This window comes from Sus scrofa, chromosome 1 (assembly GCF_000003025.6).
Source record: "Sus scrofa isolate TJ Tabasco breed Duroc chromosome 1, Sscrofa11.1, whole genome shotgun sequence".
Taxonomy (NCBI): Eukaryota; Metazoa; Chordata; class Mammalia; order Artiodactyla; family Suidae; genus Sus; species Sus scrofa.
This window is the reverse complement of record NC_010443.5, coordinates 194758348-194777801: the sequence shown is the minus strand read 5'-3', so window position 1 is coordinate 194777801 and position 19454 is coordinate 194758348. Positions and strand designations below refer to the sequence as shown.

The following is a 19454-nucleotide window of genomic DNA, read 5'->3' as shown; positions in this document are numbered from 1 at the left end:
TGGAGGATGGACTCAACCATGAAAGAACTCGCTCTGCTCAAGACACTGTCCTGGAGTTCCTGTCGTGGCTCAGAGGTTAACGAATCCAACTAGGAAAGATGAGGTTGCGGGTTCGATCTCTGTCCTTGCTCAGTGGGTTAAGGATCCAGCACTACTGTGAGCTGTGGTGTCGTTTGCAGATGCGGCTAGGATCCCACTTTGCTGTGGCTCTGGCGTAGGCTGGTGGCTACAGCTCCAATTGGACCCCTACCCTGGGAACCTCCATATACTGCAGGAGCAGCCCCAGAAAAGGCAAAAAGACCAAAAAAAAAAAAAGACACTGTCCTAAGTGGTCTGCAAATATTATCACATTTCATTCTCATAGCAATCCTCTGAGGCCAGCTCTATTACCAACCTGTTTTACAGATAAGAAAACTGAGGCAGAGGGAACTTACCCAAGATTCCCACCAAAGTCCCAAGCAGGGCTGGGATTGAACCCAGAGAGTATCTTCTTCACCCATGCTCGTAAACACTGTGCTGCACTCCTGCCCTCTGTGAGGTGCCCACATTTTCCAAACCAAGCCTGACAGATATGAGTATATTTATGGGAGAATATTAAAGTGAGGCTGTGCTGATAATCTGGAATAAACATCACTGAACCCAAGAGGACTTGGAAGCAGAATTCAATTTCCAGTTTAATGAGGGTAGGGGGCTGGGGAAGGGCAGCACTCCTTGCCACTCTAAGCGTGGCCCCTGGTCCAGCAGCATCAGTGCCACCTGCAAACTTGTTAGAAATGCAGATTCTCAGACTTCATCCCAGATCTGCTGCTGAACAAGAATCTGAACTTTAACATGATCCCAGGGGATTCAAATATGCCTAAAGTCTGAGAAGGGGTGGTCTAATGGTGCCACCTGTGCCATCATGAGGCAGCTGTGACGGACATATTTCGAGCCCAGGTATTTGGCCCATCTGAGCTTGAGGCTAGCCCTGAGCTTTTATTTTTTAACTATTACCCAGAGTTACCCCAGAAAACCAGGTTTGCTTTCCAACCACTCTTCTGCCTTCAGAGTGAAGTTGGGTGGAAAGCACTCAAAAGCCTACCCTATACATATCCCTCCCTACACCACCCCCACCCCCCACCCCACCTCTCTGTCCATTTTAGCCCCTGAAATCCCCATTTGAGATACTCTTCTAGTCTTATACTCTCAATATCAACACTGTGGTCTCATATACCTCCTGGGACCCCCTTTATATCACCTCAACACGTGGGCATCCAACAAAGAAAACATGCCCCATTGAAAAAAAAAATCACACAAGTTAGCAAGTGGCACAGATTCAAGTCCCTCAATGTCCTAGCACCCAGTCCTCAGTCCTGAGGGGACATTTACTCTGATTCATTCTGAACCCACTGCCATGTCTCAAAGCTGCAGCCAGTGGTGATCCAGGGATGAAAGGAATCAGGCCAGCCCAGGTGTGAGCCTTCTTTACAGGTACATTTGCTATTTAGTCCTGATTAAATCATTCAACGTCTAGACTCTAGTTTCCTAAACTATAAAATCTGCCCAGGGCAAAGGGAAGCCCAGTAACCTGTGGTTCTGAGACTTGAGCTACAATGGAGTCACCTTATGGACAACTGAGGGCTTGTTAAGACACAGATGAAGTAGCCCTTCCCCCAGAGCCACAGCATCAGGAAGGCAGGGCAACACCTGGGAATGTGCATTCCAACAAGCTCCCAGATGATGCAAATCCCACAGGTCAGCACCCATACTTTGGGAGCCATGGCACTAGCTGATCTCGAAAACCTCCAGCCTTGAAACTGTATTTCCTCAATTCAGCCAAATAACTATTCTACATTATTCTGTTATCAGACCACTAAAAGCAAGAGAAACTTCACCTCTCTCACTTTCACACAAATCAAACTGTTTCCTATATTTTTGTTTTCTTTCCCCCACTAGATTGCCAATTCTCAGTCACTTTACATGGCTCATAGAGCATCCTTAATGCTCCATGCTAGATGTTTGGTAGGCAATTAAGAAATCTTTTTAGGCAGAATCAAACAACAGGAGCAAGGTTTCCACAGAAGAGAGAGGCAGAATACAGAGCAGGATAAATCCCCATGAAGGGCACAGTCAGAAGTCACTCAGCTGGAGGGCCCTACCTAGCACAGGGGAGATGATGGAAAAACCAAACCCCTCTCAGCTTCCCACTTGATGTCAGTCCAGCAAAAGTCTTCCTAACTTTTCTATCGTGTGAGCAAGCAGAATTTCTTTGATAGCTTATGGGTAAAGACTCAAATAAACATGATCTTTTCAGACTACCAGTTATTCACTTATCTAGCTGTGATCCAGGCTTACCTAGTTTTGACATTTCTCCCAGCTATTTTGTTTCTTTGCTTTGAGGTTTTGAACATACAGTGTCTGCTGCCATCTGGTGGTGATTTCTAGCTGATGCAGGCCTGGCGATAGGACTTTTATAGACATACAGAAATTAGATACTATACCCTAGAGTCTAACATTTCTTTGCTTAGATCCTTGGGTAAAGCATGAATCCATTTTAAGATTGCTGGATAACTGAATTTTCAAGAAAATTCTTAATCTTTCACTTAAAATCCTGAACTGAAACGAATTTCATAGTCTCAATTAAGAACCAGAGCCAGATTCAGGCTAAACACCCCAGCCTGGCATTTAATAGCCCTGTTACTGAATTTCGCTAAACCTTAACTTCCTCCTTTCTATGAAATTTAGATGTTGATGGTACCACCTTTATAGTGCTAGTGGGAACATTCAACGAGATAATGCATGAAAGAGCTTGAAACAGTGTCTGGCCCTCAGTAACAAGCCCTTGATACATCCTCAACTCCCTGTCAACCTCAGACCAATGAAATCAGCAAGCTTAGGTGCCCAGGCCCACTCTGCAGAGATTCTGATTCACTGGCTCCAGAGGAGGGAGGTAGAGGCAGGTAGGTGGCTAGCAGGGTGTTAGGATGTTTTTAAAGCTCCCCAGGGGCTTCTAATGAAAAATATTGCAGTGAATAATCCACAGAAAAACCGTATGTTCATTTGCAGGTCACTATAGACCCAGTGCCATCCAGTCTGTCAAAGCATTTATGAAATATTTGTCACAGGCATCAGTGGGGCATGAGAAAAAACCTAACACAGACTCCGTCCATTTATAACAATCCAGAGGAGAGGCTGGAGTGGCAGAGCCAGGTGGTAGCAGGAAGAGTTGTAGCTTATGGGCTGGGAAGACAAGGTCTCAGCTTGTGGACCTCACAGTTACTGTCAGAGAGAAAGCCCCCAAGAGAAAGGAGAGAGACCCTGGGGGAGGGTTGGTTTTCAGGATGAGTTGTGTAAAGAAGAGGAGGTACTGACAAGAGATAAGCTCTCCCGTCTCCCACCCTAGCCATGTAGACACAAACACACATACACATGCACTCAGGCACAGGCACAACTCAATTGAGATTCAATCAGTGAGCCTGGCCCAATCACTGTTTTAGCAAAGTTCTCAACTCTCAATTATTTGCCTTAATATAAATGAGATAAATGAGTCACAGTAACTGATTTTCTGGGTGTTCTTTCAGTTCACTTTGTAGGATTTTAGGATTTTTCAGCATCCTTGCCAGCTCTCATTGCCTTTTGCTTAGTTCTTGATAGTACCAGAAGCAATAATAGTGCCAGCCATGCACACTGAGCCTTTGTGTTCTGGGCACTTTTGAGCAGTGAAATGACAGACAGTTGCATACCCACCACACTTGACATTCCAGGGGCTTCCCCCTAGGCACACATGTACATGGCTGTGTGCACCCCTTTTGTAAAGATGTTGTTAGCATCAACAGAAAGATAGTGAGGTTGATATTGTAAAGCATTCATTGCATTAAGCCTAAAATAACAAGTGTCAAAATAATGAGCTATGCAATCAATTTTTTTTTTTTTTTTTTTTTGTTTTTTTTCTTTTTAGGGCTGCGCCCACGGCATATGGAAGTTTCCAGGCTAGGGGTCTAATCGGAGCTGTTGCTGCTGGCCTACGCCAGAGCCATAGCAATGCCAGATCTGAGCTGCATCTGTGACCTACACACAGCTCATGGCAATGCCGGATCCTTAACCCACTGAGCGAGGCCAAGGATTGAACCCAAAACCTCATGGTTCCTAGTCAGATTCATATCTGCTGTGCCAAGATGGGAACTCCTTATTTTTAAATAAACATGTGAATGTTATATATGTAAACAAACACTAAAGATTTTGGAAGGCTACTGTTATGTAGGCGCTCCCTCTGGGAAGAAAGGAAAAACTATTAAAGTTCAAGTGGGGGATGGAAACAAAATTTTACTCCTAACTCGATGTCCTCGGGGAATGTTTGAATTTTTGCAATGAGTTTATATAAGTTTTATAACTTTTTAAACGTTTGGAAGAGTAGTAAGGTCAGACGTAATAAATGAATTGAGATATTACCCATGTCTATGTACACAAGTATAAGTGTGAACATACAGACATAGTTGTATCTATGTATGTATGCCTGGACGTAGTGTGTATATGTATATGAGTTATATGCAGTGTGTATGTAAACACAATATATACATATAAAATACACACACACACATAAGGTTCCTCTGGGCTTATGTGTTACTAAATTCTATAAAAATACATAAAACCCTCTGATAAATAGCTGATTTTACCTGAGAACCTCCTGAAACACTTCACATACAATAAAAGGTAGTTGCTGACATTTCCCCAAAGTTGCGGTAACGCAATGTTTTACCTTGTCTCTGTCACCTCTTGCTGAAACAGCACATATGTAAACATCTTATGCAACCAGGAACTCTTCAACCAGAACACATTCCTGCCTGAAAGGTCTTTGGGAAGAAAATAATTAATCTGCATTTGATTTCTTAGGCCGCACTGTGGCTTTTCAGTAGACTTAGAAACAAATCCCCAATTCTTAGCTCTAAACCCTCACACAGTACATTTCTTCAAAAATGGTGATGTCTGATTTGGCCACAACTCTTTGGTCTTCTTTTTAGTTGTCTTGTTCTAAATGAAATCTGAATGCAATTTTTTAAAATTATATAAGGAGAGAATTTCTGACCTTGGCCCACAGCCCACTCCTTTAAATACATATTCAATACAACACAATTCCCATGTGACAAGAGAATTGCAATAATTCTGATTGAGTCATACACATTAAATGGGTGAACTTTATGAGTAAGTTATCTCACCAAAACTGTTAAAAATATTTTAAGATTTTTTTTTTAGTTCATCTTCAAAGGGAGGCAATTCATAATCTCTGTGCATAACAAACAGGTGTTTTCCTGACTGATGGTTCCTCTGCTTCTAGTAATTTAGAGAAACCCCAGATTCTGGGGTGGGGGAAGGGATGGGATCAGGGGCGCTGTGGTGGCACCACTTGAGCCCCACCTCCCAGCCACTGCACAAACGCATACACCCTGTGCTCTCCTGCAGGAGGACTATAACCAGCTGAGGCCGCTCTCCTACCCCAACACGGATGTGTTTTTGATCTGCTTCTCGGTGGTAAATCCTGCCTCTTACCACAACGTCCAGGAGGAGTGGGTCCCGGAGCTGAGGGACTGCATGCCTCACGTGCCTTACGTCCTCATAGGGACCCAGGTGAGAAGGTGGGCAAGCGGGCAGGGTTGCCAAAAAGGAAAGGCCCTTTAGGCCTCTCCTAAACATCCTCTTCTACCAAAGCCTGCTTAAGAGTGTCTCTGGTCCATCAAGCCTATCAACAGCTATTTTTAAGAACTGAGTGGTTATTTAGCCCCTGATTGAAAAGACAATAGGGCTATTTAATATGAAAGAGGGCGTTCCCATCGTGGCTCAGTGGTTAACGAACCCGACTAGCATCCATGAGGACGCGAGTTCCATCCCTGGCCTCGCCCAGTGGGTTAAGGATCTGGCGTTGCTGTGGCTGTGGTGTAGGCTGGTGGCTACAGCTCTGATTAGACCCCTAGCCTGGGAACCTCCATATGCCGCTGCTGATTAGGCCCTAAAAAAACAAAAAAACAAATAATATGAAGCAGGAAGTTTTGATAGGGCCTTTAAAAATTAATCTCTCCACTTTTTGTCTTTAGATAACAAAGTCATTTTTTAAAGAGACACCCTTCTCCAGGCCAGAGCCAGAGGAATGAGGTGCAAGCGTCATTTACACTCATTATCTAATATTTTTTATATCTAAAATCCATGATTGTTTGAAAGTCACAAAATTGGTGTGAATGTCAAAGTAACCCCAGTGATCAGAATAGACTCATTATAACAGAAACTCCTTAACAACACGCCTTGAGAAATGATACAGAAGTCACTGTTCCCTATTCTCTTCAAGGCTCCTGGTTTCCCAGATCTTAGAAAAGAAGTTAAAATGGATATATACCAGATAAAACTGTGATTGTAAACGCCTTTAGAGTGTTTTGAAAGTTAATAAAATTCCACAGTTTGAATTTTCAGCCATAAGCCAGTTGCACAAATGCATTAAATATCATTGCAACTTTTCATAGTTTTAAATAGATTTTGTTCTTTGCTATTTGGGTTTTAACCCAAATTATTGTCTCAAAAATATGGAAATGTAATAATACCAAAGAGCGTTATTGTTAGCTGTCTCATATGCTGCTTTCTATTTCTCATTTTACATTCTGCTGGACAAGAGAAAGATTTTTTTTTTAAATATAAAAGAAAAATACTTCCTAGGGTGTATATGGACAGATAATTAACACAGTCATAAATCAGAATACAGTAATGCTTTTGCTCTAAAGATCATCATTTGTTTGCTTAAATGAAGTCTTTTGCCTTAGGTCCAGATGATAATGTTTGACCACGTTGATGGGAAAATCAGTGATGGGACATGCAAACATCCTTGTATGATCTTAACTCATTTTGTAACAGGTGGGCACAAAGTTGAAAAATTGAGGCAAAAAAACCCACCTACTAGTCAAGCTGAGCAATGTACTTACAAGTAGGACCCTAATGTATGAATTTTTTTTCTTTAAAACACAAACCTGTATGTGCTCACATTTACACCCATGCATATAGTCATGGGTCCACATACACGGTATGATTTTAAAGCAACTACAATATTTAATTAAATTATTACCCCTAATCCAAACATAGATGCTATTTTCAAAGTAGTTCTACCTTTGAAAAGATTAATGCTTATCCTTGAGCAGGCCCTTTGGAAGCTCCTTTTTAGGACTTGACTTCAGAGCCTGGAGCATATTTGTTAGGCTATCCTCATAGGTGGCAACCTTCATCCCTTTGAGGGTGAAGATTGGGTTTGGAAAACCTCTCCTCTACAAAAAAATCTTTAAATATATATATAAATATATTAGGATTTTATATATATGTGTGTATATATACTACATATATTATTATACATTGTAATATATTATTATATATTATATATTTTAATATAATAGATATTTTATATATTAATAATATATAACATTATTATATATATATATAATATGAGTTCCCTGGTGGCTCAGCAGGTTAAGGATCCAGTATAGTCACTGCTGTGGCTCTGGTAACTGCTGTGGTACAGGTTCAGTCCCTGGTTAGGAATTTCCACATGCTACATGTGGCCACATGGCCAAAATTTATATACACACACACACACACATATATAAATAAATATATATATGTGTGTGTGTGTGTGTATATATATGTATATGTGTATGTGTGTGTGTGTGTATATATATATATATATTCAGAGCCAGGAAATAAACTATTAAACAATGATTTTTTTGTTTTGTTTTTGTTCTTTTAGGGCTGCACCCACAGCATATGGAGGTTCCCAGGCTAGGGGTCTAATCGGAGCTACAGCTGCCAGCCTACGCCAGAGCCACAGCAATGCCAGATCCGAGCCATGTCTGCGGACCTATACCACAGCTCACGGCAACGCCAGATCACTGACCAAGGCCAGGGCTCCAACCCGCAACCTCATAGTTCCTAGTCAGATTTGTTTCCGCTGCACCATGACAGGAACTCCTCAAACAATGATTAATATAATTAGGGAGCAAATGAGGCATTACTGTTCAGTAATAAAACTGATTATTTTGTATATCCTATAAATCAGGTCTAGAAATAAAAGGAAATTTCAAAAACATTTGAGACAACTATGGAATCGTTGGAATAAGTCCCTAGCTCCCAGGGTAATAGCTTTGAAGGGGAAACTATAAGGAAAGCTGATGTATACATTTATAAAGAACTCACTTTAATTTTTAGACATAATATGGGCATGTGTTTGTGCTTCCTTAAAGAAAATTCAACAACTTCATAGTGTCAAGGAGAAAAACATCTCTCTTATGTTACAGTTTACAATATCTGGTAAGGCCCGAAAATAGAAATGAGTGTATCACATGTGTGTCTTTTGCCAGATTGATCTCCGAGATGACCCCAAAACCTTGGCCCGTTTGCTGTACATGAAAGAGAAACCTCTCACTTACGAGCATGGTGTGAAGCTGGCAAAAGCGGTACAGATCTGAATTTCATTTTGAATAGCTGCTGAGAGAAGAGTGTGCTGTATGCTTTGGAATGGAAAAGCTATGTAGGCTTTTGCTTTCAAGTGTAATGTGCTCAGAATCACCACTCTGCTTTATACACCTTCCCCTCCGCCCCCACCGCCCCTGTTCTAGTCAGGCTGGAAGGGACCATTCAGTTAGCATTCTTGTCAGCCAGCACTCTTTTCATTAAGAAAGAAACTTGGTGAATTTAAACAGCTGGGGCACTTATCATTTGATTTAGCAATATCTAGAATATCCATTTTCCATATTTAGTGTGAATAAAGGGAGTCATTAGATATATATATTTGTAAATCTCTCTGCTTATTATCGGTATAACTCATTTAAATGACTCCATAAAAGGCATTCTGCGATTTTCCTGGGAGAAACTTAGATTCGCATCTGGCAGGGTTATATTTGTTTAGTATTTCTCACTCTGTAATGAATAGCCACTTAGAGAAGCTGGATTATGTCACAAACAGCATCCAGAAAAGTAACATAGATTGAAAAGTAACTCGGTAGAGAAACTAAGCGGCTATTGCACAGATAATAGCAACTTGCTCACAGATGGAAATGTTTCCACAGACCATTCTTCCATTCCCAGAGCTTAACAGTGATTCTGCTGGAAAATGATCTAGACCAAATCTTATACCTCCCATTTCCCCCCAAGATGTATACAAAAGCAGACGCTCAATGGACATGAGATGAGGTACTGTGTGTGAGGTTTCTAAGTCGTATTTCTGCAACCTGAGTCCACCTCCTCATTGATTTAGTCACAAACCCGTGAACCCAGGCCAGAGGTTTCAGAATCTTCCCTTTCACTTTCTAAAGTAACTAACCCTGCAGAATGCATGACCTAGGCAGAGTTAGGGTCCCCCTTTGCAATTGGTCAAGAACAACAACTACCAATTCTTCATGAATAAAAAAATGCATGCATTTCTCTTAGTAACGTTTTCATATAGGTAACAAAATTAAGTGATACACTTGAATAAAAGTGAATTCAAAGAAATTATGTTTTTATGGACGCAATCCATGAGAACATCTCACAAACATTTGAGAGACGGTATGCTTCCTAGTTCTGTGAATAGCAGTGTTAGAACCGGGGAGGGTGAGCCATTCATCACATTCTTACAGGCTCTGTCTCATTTCAGCCCCTTGCTAGCCTTTTTCAGCAGATAGCTCTTGTCTCCTCTTACAGGTGAGCAAACAGTGTCTTAGGGACATGAGCATGTTTGAGTCACACAACTGATAACAACACAGATAAAAACAACACTAAGCCAGCTCTGTGGACATCACCTGCAAGCACCTGACCATCATGTAAACTGTCTCCTCCACTATTTCCTTTTCCTCCTATGAAATGGGCACAGGTCATAGCTACCTTTTCCTCAAACATCCAGCTTCCATTCTCTCCCTAAGGTACATAAATATATAGCTCCATTCATGATCATATGGGATTCTCAGTTCACATTTTTCACAACAAGAAGGCCCCAAAGACTCAGCACCAGCTTTTTGCAGGAACTTGTTTTCTGGGTCCGTAGCTTCTGGCCTCTCTCTCAGCACCATCCTGTCAGTGTCCTAGACTGACTTCTCATTTGGGAAGTTGTTTCTTCCCTCTGAAAAGAAGTCTTTCCAAAGCCTCCATCTCATTTCATACTTATTTTGGGAACAATAGCTGTGTTCACCACTCCATTGCCGTTTGCCAGTTTCTCCTAGCAACTGCTCTTAGATACAGAGAGAATCATGTTTAGCTTACAAAATCCAATTTAGAAGAAAACCAAGCAAGAGTTTAACTTGTTTCATCACAATTCATGTAATTATAGAGATGCTTTAAGTTTCTCTGCTCCCTGACTTTCCTGTCAAGTAGTTTATAATAACAGCTAGTGTTCATGGAGTGTTTGCTATTCACCGGGCTTCCTACCAATCATTTTACATGCTTCATCTTAATTAATCCTCACAGCAACCCCTGAGGTGTGTATATTGTTGCCTCCACTTGCCTAGAGGAAACTGAGGCTCAGAGAGGCTAAGGTCACACCACCTGAAAGTGGCAGAGGCAGGATGGGAAACCATGCTTTAACCTCCACATTCTGCTTCCTTCCTGTCATCTGAAAAGAAGCCCTTAGGTTTGGGGTTTGTTTATAGACTGAAGCCCTGTATTTTAATGTGTATACTCTCCCCCGTAGCCTAACAGCTTTGCCAGTTCAGATTTTTTTATATCCTTTTATTCAATACTTTTTCAATTCCAAAAGATTTTTCATCTAACATCTCTTTTTGTCTCAAAGGGCATTTTATTTATAAAGGACAGTTTCATATCATACATATTTCCAATTCTTTACACTCCAAAGTCAACTACATTTACGTAACTGTTTTGTATCAATTTAGAATAAATATCCCTTGTTATCCCTTTATCTTCTCTCTTTTCATTATTGTATTTTTTAATCTTAAGCCTTCCTTCCCCATGATTTTCTCACTTGCATATGTCCATGCTGTGGCTGGACTTATTTGCAATAATTGATACCTAATTTATGCCATGTTCTGTGCTATACTTTAGCTCTAAGGTGATACGTCTTCATGCATGTTCTCTTTCCCAACTCCAAAGCATACACACTAAACATGATTTCCTAAGCTCAGACCCCCTAAGATAGTTCTTGATATCAACACGTGACCACGTTTCCTTTTTCAATCTTTGGCCTCTTTCTGATCTCTCCTGCCATCTTCTTCACCCTGTGCCATTTTTCTTGCTGTTCTCACTCCTTGTCTTAGCACCTGTTCCCCCCAGGTTTTTAACTTGACCAGTGGGGTTTAAAGCAGAAAAACGTAGCAAAAATCCTGTCATCGGCATTCATGGAGTCTTTAATACCCTCCTTCTGTCATTGTCACCTTCCTTGCTTTGTATGCCAGCCATTCCCTCTTTCTCCTGTGGTGACTGGAAATTGGTCACTTCACTGCTAGGGCTGGACAACAAAGAGAGAGACAATCCCTGCCCTTCAGAAACCCATGGGCCAGAAGACCAGAGAGACAGGCCAACAAAAGTATGCCAAGCTAAACACATACAGCGGACACATACACAAAGGATTGAGGCAGCAGAAAGGAGAGTGATGGACAGATTCAGGGACCAGGGGCTTGGAGACAATTTCTTGCAGCAGTTGACAACTGAGCCAGGTTTAAAGGACAAGGACATGTTTATCAGGTGGACAAAGTTAGGGGACTATGGAGACAAAATTCCAAATAGATGGATCAATACATGCAAGTGACAGGCCAAATTTCACCCACAAATATTTTGTTCAGCCCACACAAGTATTTTAATGTGGTTTATGGCCAGCATCAAACAATATGGAGTATTTATGTAAATATACAGATTTCTGGCTTCTAAAGAAATATCAGTACACCTGGCAGCACTCTCCCGCATTTCCTCATCAATTGCAACTTTGACTCAGTCTTTTGGACAAAGTCTCTCCCCTTCATATCTACATTCAAGCAATGCACTTACATTGTCCACCCTTGACTTGGCAATTTCTGCCAACTCTTGAAAAAAATCAGCAGCAAACACATCCAACCTAGAAATCCAGTTCCTCTTTCAGCAATTTGGACATAATGCTGGTTTGCTGAGATAGAATTTCTCTCATTTGGTTCTTTCCTTTGCTTGGTTCTCAAGCCACCCTCTCACTATGTGTGCCTTTCCTAATTCTTAAATAAGAAATAAAAACTTCTCTGCTTTTAGCCATTTTGTTAGATACCAGCTTCCTCTGTTTATTCCACTAACCTCTTCTCTCCATTTATAGGAACTGCCTTACTTTTCCTTCCCTTCTTCTCTCATTACCCTCACTCAGTCTCCATTTGTTCATTGGTTTTGTTCTTCCAGACACATTTCTTTACATTTGCTGCAGAGAGCTCAACAGAATGGTTAAGACTCTGGCTCAGGAGACAGATAAATTCAAATTTATGCTGTTTTCTTCAATGTGTGGCCTTAAGGAGGCCACCTAACCTCTTTGAACACCAGTTTTCTGAGGTGCAAGGGAGGATGGTGATAGACTTACGCCATGAAGTTCTTATGATGATTCAATGAGCCAAGGTACCTAGAAGTCCAGCTCAGCAAGCTAGTTGTTGCTGAAACTTCACCCTTTTAGACACATTTGAAACTAGAAAGACCTCTTTGCCTGTATTCCTTCCAGTTATACCTTAGGTTTTGGTTATTTTTTTTGGGGGGGGGTTGTTTGTTTTTTGGCTGCACCTGTGGCATGTAGACGCTCTGGCCCAGGGAGTGAACTCATACCATAGCAGCAATAATGCTGCTAGACCACCAGGGAGCTCCCCAGTTGTACCTTATTTTAATCTAGAGCATGCCCCACCCCCGCAAGGATGACCTAGAAGAAGTACTAGGTTTTCTTCCACTTGATTGGCCATTGCAAGTTTGTTTTCTGGCTTTTTAATTTCTTCTTGTCAGACTCTTTTCTGTTATATACACCTCCGATACATTTCCCAGCTTTTGAGGCAATTTTTTGACAATGTTTTATGTATTATAGAGTTGTAAGGAAAATGTTCTCTCAGTTTACATTCCTCAATCTCTATTTCGTTCTTAAAAACAAATCATTTTGCTAAAGCATGTCCCAGATTACTAACATGTGTATCTAAACAAAGATTTGCAAGTCCTGAGCACTTACACATTGGTTCTAAATATTTAACTGTGTGGATCACTTTGCTCCAAGAGGCAGATGAAGTTACTGCTCTAAGAGAGGTTGTATTTCCTTGAGGCAGTTTTCCGTTTCTCATCTTTGAGGGCACATTTTTTTTAAGCAATCTCTAGAACATGGCTGTGCCTCTTCCCTGAACCAGGATGATTTCTGCTCTCCGGCCCTCAGAGTACTTGATACGTGGTTAACAAAACTCACCTCATAACTGGGTTCTGTTTCACCCATATATTTCCCAAATCATACCCAAAATCAGTTTGCTACTTTCCTGGAACTATCAGTACAAAATAATATGATATTATCCCAGTTACACAATAACAATCTACTATTTTATGATCTTCAGAAATGTCTGAATTGGGAAAATTTGGGCACCTCCTGCACCATCAAAAGGCAAACTCTGACATGCTGTCAGCAGTACATGGAATAGGGGTGGGGGGCAAGGGCAGGACCAGACAGCCAGAAGGCCATATGTCACACCCCCTTCTCCCCCCTCACCCCTGCTCAGCCCAGCTCTCCAGCCATTTACAGAACCAACTGAGGCTTGTGACCATTGGAGGGAGGTATTCTGGATAGAACAGCCCCACAGCACTTTTTGGATATTTTTTCAGGATAATTGACAAGAGCTAGCACATTACAAGCACTCGTTCGATTGTTCATTAGATTAGTGTGCTTTCCATGTGTGTTCATTTCAAGTACTGAACAGACCCCAAAATGCAACAGATGACTTTGCAGGACATTATTGGAACATTTCTTTCTCCTGTACCTCTCTCTTAAATTCAACTGCTTTTAATTATATATAAAAAGCCACTTTCTAATCCAAAGGCCAAACCATGGTCAAAATGAAACCATAAAATAAAATTTCAATATCTAGCATCTTTTCTTTGGATATTTGCCTTTGGCTCATATAGTAACCATTATTGACAAGGAAGAAAGTACACAATGTCTGGACCCCACCAGGACACTTTTACCTCCACCTTGTTTTCTCACCTGTGCACTTTGAAGTGAGTAAGCAGCTCCATTTCATTCATTCTCAACTTGACCAGCTTCTTGCAGAGTTGAGTGCTGAGAGTTACAGTTTCCATCATGGAACTAGGAAAAAACACACATCAAGTGACCCAGATTGTACATCTAGATCATTCACTTTCTAGTTGGATGTCCTTAAACTACACATGTTACCTTCCTGGGCTCCTCCCCCTCTAATCTATGCTAAACCACCAGTCCCTCTAATCCACACATGGCAACCTGGTAGGTTGCTGCCAAAGACACCCCATGTCAGTGTCTTGCTTAGCCCACAAAGTGTTTTCAATGGGTAAATATTAACTAAAATCCAAATGACCAAGTCGTCTTGAAAAACACAAAGATGAGCAACAATGAACCAACATTCCTGCATGGCAATAATTGTCTAAAATCCAGTAGACTGCCCATCACAGAGGGGTGCCCACCTCAGAGGCCACCACAATCTCCCAGCTCCCTGTTTTCTGCACCAGCCCTGTTTTATTCAGTTACATAAGTTACTAGCCCTAATTGGCATGTGATTTTGCTACCCTGCTGTCGTCATGTATCTGCTGTTGATTTTGAGGAGCTCACCATCCAGCCATCCTCTTCTGAATATGCTTTAATTTCTAAGAGTTATTCTTATAATGGGAAGCATGCAATAGAAGCATTTCTCCACATGTCCTTAGTATTAAAAGGCCCACATCAAACTGTTAGCTCATATTGAGCTTGGGAGCAATTAAAACCCCAGGTGTCCCTCACATGAATTATCTCATGAAGTTGCCTGCCAAACATGGTGTGTTCTACCCTGCAATTTTTTTTTTTTAATGTGAATATATAGCCCTGGCCTGAATTTTTCTCTCTCTCATAGGGATTTGTGATTATCAAATACACCATAATATGAAATCATCCAAAGCTTTGAAATAAAGCCCAAAAAGCACAAAATATTTTATCATTTTAATATACTTAGACTATATAATGACAAGGAGGGTGTCTGTGTCAGTAAACGCATTTTATGATTTTTATTTTTACATGTTTTGGGGCTTTTTAACTGCTTTAATTTATACCTTTTAAAGTATCTTAAAACCAAAACAGTAATACCAATCAGATATTACTTTGCTGAAAGACACCTTGTAAGAAATGCACTTTAATCAGGAATGACCTGGAGTTCCCACTGTGGCATAGCAGGTTAAGAACCGGCATTGTCTCTGTGGTGGCTAGGGTTTGATCCCTGGCCCAGTGCAGTGTGGGTTAAAGGATCACCGGCCCAGGAACTTCCATATGCTATGGGTACAGCCATTTAAAAAAAAAAAAAAAAAAAAAAAAAAAGACCTGTAAAACCCTATCATCTACTCTCTTTTCTATGTGCTTTATTGACCAAGTTAACACCGTGCCTTACCATATTCAAAAGGGAATACATTTTTCACTTATACCAGATTTGTTTTTACTGAAGTGTAACACTTGTACCATATTTACATGTTCTGCATACAAATGAGAAGTTACTAAAAATATCACATGCCCTGTGGTTTACAAAATAGACTTAAACCATGTCACTAGTTCTGAATCCTCAATTTTTATTTTTTTTTTATATTCTTATATTTAGGAATAAATGGTTAGGGATCACTTAACAGAATTTGTTGCCTATCAAAAGCAATCCACAACCATTTGTGGTCAATGTCAGAAAGCAAAAAAAAAAAAAAAAAAAAAAAAAAACAGAAATCAGGATCACAGATACAAACTGAAATGCTAAAGAAAAAGACATAATATTAATGCACACAAACACACAAACACACACACAGCCTGTTGGTGGGACAAGCTACAGTAGCACTTGGCTGGGCAGAGGACAGACACCACTGTGCTTTTCTCTCCTTTCTCCCTCTCAGTCTTTCTCTCTTTTGTGTTTAAGATCGGAGCCCAGTGCTACTTGGAATGCTCGGCCCTGACACAGAAAGGTCTCAAGGCAGTTTTTGATGAAGCGATCCTCACCATTTTCCACCCCAAGAAAAAGAAGAAGCGCTGTTCTGAGTGTCACAGCTGCTGTTCCATTATCTGAGGCGGCTTGAGACCCACCTCCAGCCCATCTCAGGGTAAGAAAGGCAGCCAACCTCTGCACCAAAAGCAAAAGGAGGGCATGACCAGAGAGGAAGCTGCGGACACAGGGGACTGTCCTCCGCCCTGAGAGCCCTCCCAAGCACAGCACACGACCAGCCACCTGCCACGTCCTCCCCACCAGCCAAAAGAATCCACGGTGCACACCTACAAGAATGCCAAACCCAAACTCAGCTGCTGAATAGGTTGGAAAGAAAGGCCACCTTGCATTTTGCATCTCCCCCTCCCGGAACATGAAGCTGATAGGAAATCATCACAGGAAAAATGAAAGAAAAAAAAAGAAAAAAGAAAAATAACTTGGTTCCTCCTCTACTGGTGGCCTTACTAGATGTCTCTTTACAAAACATGGGAATACAATGATAACCTTTTTTTTTTTTTCTGAATCTGCTGTTCTACTATGTGTCTTACATTTGTTTGTATTATTTTAAGAATGTCACTAATTTACTCAGGCCTTGCAAACCCATACCAAATTAGCCTAAGACAAAGGGTTTTATATTCATTCCTATTTTCAGCATGTTTTCTACCAAAGCTAATAGGACCAACATGAACTTCTGAATGCCTGACTATAAGATAGAAGAAAACATTAAACACTTTTGGAAATATACAGAGCCATGATTTTTGAACCTGATTGAAATTAAACACCATCTGAATTGTAGGTCCATATTTTTGCCAAAGATTTACCCCAGAAATGCATACATTGATAGTAGCTTTATTTTTTTTCCACATTGTATTGTCATGGAAAAATTACAAATGAACTGTATATAAGAAAGTAGTATTTCTGCTTTTCAACCAAATTGACTAGAGGGAGAAGATGGCAGACCTACCTTTTAAAATATTCTTTATTCAGCAAAGTGAACTTTGCTGCTCCCTCCTTTCCCCATTACAAGCCTCTTTCCTCTCTTGATTTCACACACCCTGTGCCTAGTGATAAGCTGATTCCAAAGAAGGATCTGGACAGGGAGCACGAACAAGTTAAGTGTTTAAAAGTCCCCAGGAATTCCCACTGTGCCTCAGTGGGTTAAGAACCTGACTAGTATCCATGAGAATGTGGGTTCAAACCCTGGCCTCGCTCAGTGGTAAAGGATCTGGCGTTGCCGAAAGCTGTGGTATAGGTCTCAGACACGGCTCAGATCCCAAGTTGCTGTGGCTGTGGTGTAGGCCAGCAGGTAGAGCTCTGATTCCACCTCTAGCCTGGGAACCTCCATATGCCTCGGGTGCACCTGTAAAAATAAGGGGGAAAAAAGTCTCCAAAAGTTAAGCTAAGTGCCTCAATTTTCCCTCTCACTTCAACTGAAAGTGTTTTTCAGTTTGTCCTATGGAAGCTCCCATTCTCTTTAAATGATATTCTCCAAGTACAACTGGTACTAAAATATTTCCTCTTCCTACTTCCTGAACTCATCATTTCAAATGTGTATTTGGGGGCTAGAACTGAGGGGAACCAGCTCTGATCTCTCTCACCCAGCTTCCAAAACAATGTGCTCCAGGGAATAGGGACTTCGGCCTTGGGAAGGTGACCCTTCCGAATGTCCAGGGATTCTTGTATCTCAGAGTTATTTCCTGGCTTTTAATTAGAGAGTCTGAAGACTTCTAATTAGTTTTATCTGCTTCCAATTTCCCTGTAAATAGCCAGGTAGGCACTTGGTTTTTTTATTTCAACGGCATAAGCAAAATGTCTCTTTGCAACATGGAATTACACCAATTTTAGTTTAAGAATTTCCAGATTTACACTCTTGTTAGAAAAAATATGCTAGTTTCTTCTGCTGCTGGAAGAATTGCACGAAAAAAAAAAGTATGTGGTGTGGGTCTTTTCTATTAAGACCTTTCATGATACTCCCTCAGTTTGGGGGTGGGGGGAGGTAGTTTGTTTGCTTTTAATTTCTGAAATATGTTTTCCCTTCTACATTTCAAATTTTATTTTCTTTCTACCCCATCTAGTTGCTAAACATTTTCTTAAACACACACACACACATCCCTAAAAACGGGAGTTTTGTAAGTCAAAGCTTGACATTAAGAGAAAACAAGGACTTTCTCTCTTTGTAAGTGGAAATAAACCATGTATAAACTAACTCTGCACAGGTTATGAATTCACCCTTTACAAACAATAATGAGCTTTTAGCCCAGTAATAAATGAAATGCCGTTAGCTGGTTTTGTTACATTACTGTGTGGTTACGTCTTGCTAAAGAGCCACTCCTCACTTCTCATTGGTGTGGGTGACAAATTGAGGGCAGTCTGTTTGCTCTGCCGAGGAGAATTCCCCAGAGTGTGCACTCCACGGGCCGATGGCTCCTCAGACCTTCGCCTCCCTAATGGGCCATAGGGATTAACTTGTTCACAGTGGGAAGATCACTCTCTTGCCCGGAACCAGAACCTGGAGAGAGATGCTTGGGGTTGGGGTAGAACACAGGCTCTTACCTGCCTTAGGCGCTAACTGTTGAATAAAATAATGAAGAGCAAAGCAACTTAAATGAGTTAATGTTATTCCACCAAAGCAATCATGGATTCCCTATTTCGTGGCAAGTGGTAGTACATTTCACTTAAAAAAAAAAATTTCTGTCAAAAGATTGAATAAAACTGTATTCTGAAACCAAAGGTAAAGAGACAGAAACCCCAGAAAGGATGCTTTAAAAGTTAACACTTCCAAAATGAAGGGGCAGCTGATCTCCATTGGACGGGGGAGACTTTACTTCCCAGAGACAGAGGAAGAAATAGTCTGATCCCCTCATTGTATAGACAAGAGAACTCAAGCCCAATGAGTTATAAGAGATGTGTTGCAATTAATCTGGAACAGATCTCAGCTTTCCTTCTTCCCATCCAGTGTCCTTCAACTCCATACTACATTCATTACCAACATAGTAACTGAGATTTGGTAGGTGTATTATGCAAGCTGCCTCAGTTTATCCTACAGAGCCTAGTCACACTTCAAACACATGACATGGGCCACTGTAAATAAGATAATCCATCAAACTAGTCATAACCTAGAGACAAGAAGAATTTTAGTGCATAATATTATGCCCAGAATCCAGAGTTCCTGCCGTGGCTCAGTGGAAACAAATCTGACTAGCATCCATGAGGACTCAGGTTCAATCCATGGCCTCACTCAGTAGGTTAAGGATACAGCATTGCCGAGCTGTAGTGTAGGTAGCAGACCCAGTTCAGATCCTGCCTTGCTATGGCTGTGGTGTT

General features: G+C 41.0%; 1 protein-coding gene across 1 annotated transcript in view; it reads left to right on the top strand.

Moving 5' to 3' along the window:
- Positions 1–16214, top strand: part of RHOJ (ras homolog family member J) — an 82280-nt gene extending 66066 nt beyond the window's left edge. The window contains 3 exon segments of the mRNA NM_001168417.1: positions 5437–5601; positions 8361–8456; positions 16068–16214. Of these exon segments, the coding sequence (NP_001161889.1) occupies positions 5437–5601; positions 8361–8456; positions 16068–16214 (408 nt within the window).